Source organism: Drosophila novamexicana, unplaced genomic scaffold (assembly GCF_003285875.2).
Source record: "Drosophila novamexicana strain 15010-1031.04,08,12 unplaced genomic scaffold, DnovRS2.1 tig00001209-arrow-arrow-pilon, whole genome shotgun sequence".
Taxonomy (NCBI): domain Eukaryota; kingdom Metazoa; phylum Arthropoda; class Insecta; order Diptera; family Drosophilidae; genus Drosophila; species Drosophila novamexicana.
Window position 1 is genome coordinate 704,839 of NW_020824843.1, and position 7,744 is coordinate 712,582.

General features: G+C 41.4%; 1 protein-coding gene and 1 long non-coding RNA gene across 2 annotated transcripts; one reads left to right on the top strand and one right to left on the bottom strand.

The window, feature by feature from the left end:
* Window positions 1-4,537: 4,537 nt before the first annotated feature.
* LOC115766614 (protein crossbronx-like) lies at window positions 4,538-5,691 on the bottom strand. Its single transcript, XM_030710605.1, has 2 exons — window positions 5,577-5,691; window positions 4,538-5,523 (listed from the first exon to the last, which is right to left on the bottom strand). Exon 2 carries the CDS (start codon window positions 5,516-5,518, stop codon window positions 4,748-4,750), a length of 771 nt encoding a protein of 256 aa, XP_030566465.1. The 5' UTR covers window positions 5,519-5,523; window positions 5,577-5,691; the 3' UTR covers window positions 4,538-4,747.
* Window positions 5,692-6,491: 800 nt separating this feature from the next.
* On the top strand, window positions 6,492-7,408 carry LOC115766585. Its single transcript, XR_004018224.1, has 3 exons — window positions 6,492-6,669; window positions 6,737-6,920; window positions 7,006-7,408. It is a non-coding gene; the product is annotated as an uncharacterized LOC115766585 (long non-coding RNA).
* The last annotated feature ends 336 nt before the right edge of the window (window positions 7,409-7,744 follow it).

The window sequence follows — 7,744 nt, forward strand, 5'->3', positions numbered from 1 at the left end:
AACAGCGAAAATGTATTAAATTATAGAAATAAATAATTCTCAAGTTGAAAGGAATTCGAAAACGTTTAAGCTTTGTCCGTTGGGAATGCATTCATTTAAATGTGGACAAATATGGAGTTAAATCAATGAAATAAGTGCAATGTAGTTAAGTTAAGTGCAATTGATCTGAATTGAAGTTCTCAGGAAATAAATAATTAATTAGGAGGAAACTTCTGAGTAGAAGTGCTAGTCTGCCCAGCTCAAATCAGGGCTTAATCAGCAAGCTTACAGCTCTTACTGCTCCCAAATACAAAGCTTGTAAGACTCTCTTAAAACTACTATTATTAAAATAAAATATCGAAATCAAACAATTTTATTATAATCAATTCAACCAAGTAAAGACCTGTGTCTCGCAAAGAATCCTTTTATGGATTTAAAGTATTTAAAAATATGAAAATACATAGCCAGATAAAAACACAACAATATCATGTGACACATCTAGGTGTTGTCAATTGAACGGAACCTAATCAAAATTTCGTTATTATTCATTTTTCAATGCCTTTGCATAACAATTGTGTTGATATTTTTCGACATATTTCACACACATCGCCTGGCAATTGCAATGACAACAATTGACTGCAGCTGAGGCACTTTTTACTAACACCCAACCCAACCCCATTGAACCTCACGGCTATGCAGGGCGCTGTCAGCGCGGCCCATAACTCATAAAAAAAAGAAGGCAACAAATATCGCAACAACCAGAGAAAACTCCAATTTTAATTGCCCGACATTAAACGATCGACGTCGACGGCGGCGGCGGCGTTGAGCAAAGTCAGAAATCGTATAGATACGTGTATGGCTAGAAATCCAATAGCTACAGATACAGCAACAGCAACAGTTCTAGCCATAGCAATAGCAATAGCAATAGCAATAGGAATAGGAATACCATTACCATTACCATTACCAATACCAATACAAATGGGATTCGCAGCGCCATAAAATATGCGCACGTTTTGGTTTTGTTAGCCGTTTGTTTGCATATGCGAAACCAATGGAACGAACAGACGAATGGGGCATATGGTCTGGTCTGGTATGGATCGGGTTCTGTTCTGTTCTGTTCTGGTCCGTGCTTTGCTGTGCTCTGTCCTGTCCTGGTCTGGCCAGACAGCATTTAGCGTACGATTTGGCGGCGCGAAAAAGATAAACTCATAAATTATGGCATTGAATGTCACTTCGACGACGGCAACGTCTGCGACGGCGGCAGCAGCAGTTGCCACCGACAATGGGCAAAGGCAGGCGACGGCGGTGATTGCAACTGCGACAGCGACTGCGACTGCAACTGCAAACTGCAAACTGCGGCACCGGCATTGGCGATAATGAAGCCCATTTTAAAGTCACTACCATTGAATGCGATTTGATTTACAATCCCATTTCGATTATAATCGATGATGATGTGTGTGCGCGCTTCGGCCATGCCATGAACTTGCATATAAATACCAATCTGTGTCCCCGACGACGTCTTGGCCCAGGCAAATGCTAAGCAGTCGCAGAGCCGGGCCAAAGTCTCTAGCGGTTTTCCAAGGAAATCGAAACGCTGCCAAAGCCAAAACTGTAGCTCAAGCTCTGCCCACAGGCCATTCAGCGAGTGCCGCGCGCGTTTTACCTGTTGCTGCAATTGAACTTGAATACGAGTCCGGCTTTTTGGGTTTAGTTAAACCGACAACTTGTCAGACAAAACGATACGAAACGTAACGAAACGAATCGCCGATTCCAACTCCTTGAACAGCATCGATGGTGGCAATTGTTTTGATGTCTGTTGATAACTGCAACAGCGGGGGCATATATATACACCGATTTCACCAGGGATTGAAGCTGAGACCAGACCCAAAATTAAAAAAAATCAATAAAAATAACAATGGCCTTTATATATACTTTAGACTTTGTCACGTGTTATGGCCGCGCAGCTTGAAACAATTTTTATCGCTTTTTAATTGTAGCTGAAAACCACATAAAGAAAAAATAAAATAAAAAACCAACCCAACTCTTCAGTCGAGTTCAAGTTCAGCCCACGCAGCGCTTAAATTTATTACAACTTAATTGTTAATGTTTTTCTTCTTGTTCTGTTTCTTAACGCCTTGCGTAGAATTGTATGCGATATGTCTTAATTTAAGCGCAACGCCCCACAAATAAAGCTGAAACAAAGCCAACGAATAGTCTCAATCTGGCAACAAGCGCCTCCCAACCGGATGTGCTTGAATTTTAGATCATCTTGTAGAGATAGCAAAGATAAATTTTCTGCAGTTTTAAGGCTACATGAATGCTTAAATAATTCATATTCATTTTCGGTCCAAGAATCAGTTATTTTACAATAAACAACTACTATCTATCACAACAAGGAAGTTGAGAGTTCTCGACTAAAAGATACCCTAAATCCAGCGCCGAACTACTGTCACACTACAGTCGTTCTTTATTTGACCAGATTATTAAAGCTACGTTGATTTATATGGCTTCTGATTTTCATGTATTATCTATTTTACGCCCGCAAAACAGAAAGCTTTACCAAACGGGCTGTCAGACAGAGAGTCGAGTGAAATTGAGTCGAGGCCATTGAAATGTGGACCACCGAAAATGTTTGGTGCGCATTTCCCATGTTGTCAACTTAGCATGTGCATGTTCATGTATTTGGAAAGGCAGAGCTGCTCACATATATAAAGATATGTATTGCACCTACAGTAGAAGCTCGCTTGCAAGGACAACCCAGTTCAGGTTAAATAGTTACACCCAAAAAAATGTCGCAAGTGTAAGCAAATAATTTGGCAACTGAAAACAATGTATTGACTAAAACAGTTGTTCATTCAATAAAGTTGTCCCTAAGAAGAGTCTTCACTGTATTCAAAATTTGTGGCGTCGTCGCCCACTTGGCTGAGCGCAGTTAAGAGCCCAGCCATAAATGGCCTAAAATATGGCACATTGCACTCGCATCCATAATTTCATGAACGATTTTTGGATACGCAACCAACTGGCTAACGAGCAGCGCTGCCAAGGCCAGAGCCAGAGACTCACCCGATTCTCTCCCTCCCTCCCCCTCACAGTCACTGCAGCAGGACAAAGTGCAGTGATAAATCAAATTGTCACTTTTGTATATTTTGCAGCAGCTGAAGACAGCTACCACCAAGTGGGGAGCCCGTGCAATTCGTGCAACCCAACGCATGCAAAGAGACAGGCTTTTAATATTTCGGTATGCCAGTTGCAAGCTGCCATATTGCAGGCTGCCACAATCTGTAACGGTGAATGTATGACGCTTGTGGTGCAGCAGCAGGCTCCATAATTATTATAATTTTGATTATTGCATGTGGAAGATGACATTATTAACAGCATTAATGCAGTGCAACAGGCAAAACAGCGGACAGCCGCAGAAAGGCCGGGGCAGGTAAAAAAAAGGTGGGCACACATAACAAAACAAGGCTGCAGTCGAAAGGTCTCGGCTGTGCGGTGCTCTGTTCCCAGCTTAAAAACAGCTAGGAGCAGTTGGAGCTTCTGCTGCTGGAGTTGGAAAAAAAAGTAAAGCGATGCTGTTCCCAGTTGAACACAGCAAAAAACAGTTCGAATCGGACTGCCTATAGTGTGAACGTGTAATAGTGAAGAGACTCTGTGCTCAGTGTACTTATCATAGCTGTATAGGGATAGTTAAACGGACAAAGCACAAAACCAATATAGTCTGATTTTCATTGGGAAGAGTGTTACAATTATTGTAAACAAAAATTGCAGCAAACACCCAAAATTGACAAAGAGCCAACTGGGGTGAAGTTCCAATAAGAAAATTAGCAGCAGGTTGTCATGCGTGCACTGCAAGAAAGTGAGGTAATGTTGATGGCAATCAATTCCAATTGTGGAATATATACATATGCATGCTCTATAATTTCGAATTGTACATACATACATATGTACCCACGACTACGTACACAATCGTTAGTTTACCACAAATGCAAAAGACATTAAACACGCCGTTTGTGTTATGGCGTCTGTCTGGGCCGCCAATAGGGCTTCGGGCAAACCAACAACAACAACATGTTGAATGCTTGTATTTAATGTAAAACAATAATTGATTAATACAGAACTTTTACAGAACTAAACATTATTCTTAAATATATTTAACGCCAAAATGTTGCTTTAACAATGCATGTATGCAAATATTCACACACACGCATATAGACATACATACATACATACCCAATTGGAAATGCTGGCTTTGGCGCTAACCGCACACGTAATTTAGCACACACACCCTAAAATACACATATTATATAATTACACACACACTAAACGTTCTTTGATTAGCTAATTACACACTTTATATTGTCCACTAATTACCACTTACGTTATTAAACATTTATTAATTTTTATAGCACAGCGAAAACCCGACGCGCAAATTCGTGAGCTGCATTTCACTACGTAGTTGCTGCTGTAGTATCGCTGTTAGGTGCAATGTTAGTGGGGGTATTGGTATCGATTGCGAAAAACATAAATCGATAACTTCATAAGAAAAAAGTGCTGATCGTTGTTTTTCAAAATTTCTTATTGTAAGCACACAAGTTTTCGGATCAAGACCTTATTCCAAATATACATAACATAATTAACACACTTTGTATGTATTGTAGAACGGTGTGTAGCGTGCGTTTCTCGACTAGAGCATTCTTTTTGCATTGCCATTAGGTGCACACGAATTGCTTTAAGAATGCCAAAATGTTCTAGTCGAGAGCTTACTCCGCTAATTCAGACTGCTGCCAGCAGCATTGACCACTTGCGCCTCTTCGTCCTCAAGCAATTGTCGGGCAGAATCCATACGAGCCACACACACTGAACGCTTTGGGGTCTTTGGGGCCGATAGCTCGTACCAGCTGCGACTCTTGAGGCGTTCCATCATGGTCTGATGCTTTTCCGGGCAATAGCGCTCGAAGATTATGTAGTGTGGATCCTTGATGGGCGGCTCATCAAACATATGCTGGCAGCTCCAAAGAATACTAACTTTGGCACGGAGCGCAAAGTCTACGCGATTGTTAGCTAACAAACGCATGGCCTCCATGTTGTTAACCTCAGTTAGTGGAATGGGGTCGCCGTTTTGGGTACTGCAGACACTGCCTTCGGGATCGGCAAATATCGCCTGAATGTATTTGAGTATATGCCAGATATGATGCTGATCTTTTTTCCACTCTTTCAAGAGGGGCGCCAGATCAAGACTGTGCGACACCGGGCAAATGTGTGGATGGAAGATGTCCTTCTGAAAGATGACCGTGGGCAAACTGGATTCCTCGGGAAACTGATCTGGCAGCAATATGGAAAAGCGGAACACGCTCTCCGCATACAAGCCGCTGTGTATGAAGATCACACCGAACCAAAGCAAGCCGCTGGAATAGCTGGGTATCGCATAGATGCCCTTTAACTGCTTCTGCTCGATCATTTGGTACTCGGCTAGCACCTTGTAGCCTTGGTTGATCAGAGCCAGCGTCTTGTTATTGGTCGGTATGGTCTCCAGACACATGGCAACTAAAAGAATACCCTTTCAATATATTATAATTTAATAGTTGCATTGAACTCACCAAAGCTTGGCGCAATTTTGAACAAATTTGGTGGAATTTTGACGGAGTGTGCTGGTGTGTTGTGTTGTGTTGTGTTGTGTTGCTTGTGTTTGTGTGTATTGATTTGAAAGTTTAAAAAACTTGTGTGACAAGTATTTCATAAATAGTATTTCCATTTGCAGACAAGCCGAAGCAACAGTTGAAAAATAAACATTTTGGCAAGTATCGAATAAGTTAACGAAGAAGTATCGCTAGTAATTGATTCCACATAAGTATCGAACGGATCAGTGACAGGCGACAAGATACTCAATGGCTATTGTGTGGCTGGATATCTAAAGATACTATTTTATAAAATTGCTCATGAAATATTAAACAAATTTATGCATTAAAAATGCTTCAGCAATTTAAAGTTCCTTTCTTCTCTTAACCAAGTTTGCTTGCAGCTTCGTTAAGTCAACCAGCCGTTATCGATACCTACGGCCACCTTTGCCAATTGGAACGACGGTCTGATTTGCTGTTTATTAAATTTCTCTTTTAAAGCATTTTAATTGAATATTATGTACAGTGTACTGTGTACTAAACAACATTGTAGCCACTTACATTTATGCGCCATGTCAACTTAGTACATACAAGCAGAGAAACGGGAATTGCCCACTGGGACAGCGCAAAAACTATGTTCAGCCGCAGCCACAGAGCAGCAGCAGCATTCGTAAAGAGTCGCGCGGACACTTGGAGGGCACGGGCGATGTGAGTGGACCAATGTCCAGCAGCGCTCGCGACTGGTACCTCTTGTGCATGTTAGTATGTATATCGTTATGTAGGTATGTACTCTCATACTCAGCGGTATATTCAATCATGTCAAGTGTAATAATTTTGCGAATACTCGCAGCAGATACAAACAAGCAACACACACGCAGGCAGCGCAGCGCAGCGCAGAGCATAGACAACGTCGCATGTGTTTGTGGATTTTGATTTATGGATGTTATGCTCTGATGTACGGTTCTTTCACGCACTGGCAACATAATGTGGCATTATAATGTCGCATGTCACACACACACACGCGAGAAGATAGTGTGTATGCGTGTTTGATTAAATCCTCTACCCATCGAACATGGTAAGAACAAGGGTATATTGTAGAAGCCATCCACGATTTACGGTTTATATATATTCCTGATCAGCAGCAACAGCTGAGCCAATCTAGACATGCTGCTCTGTAGGATTGGATCAATCCCAGCGAGCTACATTTTGAATGTGGGATCTACAAGTTTATTTCAAACAGCTCCCTGAATGTTTCTTCGCAATCGATAAATATCGATCATTCAACTATGCCTTTGAGTTTATTAGAGCGAGAGACATTAAATTTTGGTATGTAGTTTATTGGCATAAAGTTCCACAATATTTGATGAATATTTTCGAAATTTTCACTATATCATTTTACTATAATTTTAAGCATAAATTTAAATACCATCTTGAAGCCATGAAAGTAAACAGTAAACAATAGCAGGAGGGTATTTGCTAGTCGGTGCCACTCGCCTAGAGAACTCTACTGGCTTGTTATGAATTTATTGTGTGACGGAAGTTGGGGACCCACTTGAAGTCGCTCTTCAACTTTATAAATATTTGCATGCCAATGGCCCCAGCAGATACTGCTAATTGGCAGCGCGAAACCTACAGACGGCATTTCATATCTTTTGGCACTTTCAACTTAAGGGCAAACATATCATAAACACTCTGACAGGCACGCTGAGGCTCGCTTTGATAAGTAGCCAACCTGTGGTGAATGTGCCGCAGATAAGAGAAGCAAAAGATGATGAACGGAAATGCAATATTGGATATCGGGTTGGCATGAAATTCGGAGGAAAAACAAAAAAAAAAAAAAAACTGCAACTCATTAAAAACGTATGTATGATATGATATGATACGTTATGATTTTTGACTGTAGCTCAGACTTTCTTTCCAGCTTTGTTAACGCCAGTTGTCAGAGGCATGACATGGGTGCAACACCCAGGCGCAGAAAGGGTCATGGCGATTGGCAATCCGCTGGGATTTGTGGGGCTACACCTCATTTTCACCTACCCACATTTTTTGTTGGGCGATGCTGCCACTAACCCATGTCAAAATGTTTGGCTTGTTTTATAGCGCTAAGGGCAATTGCTAATATGGTTGGCACACACAAACGCACGGACACA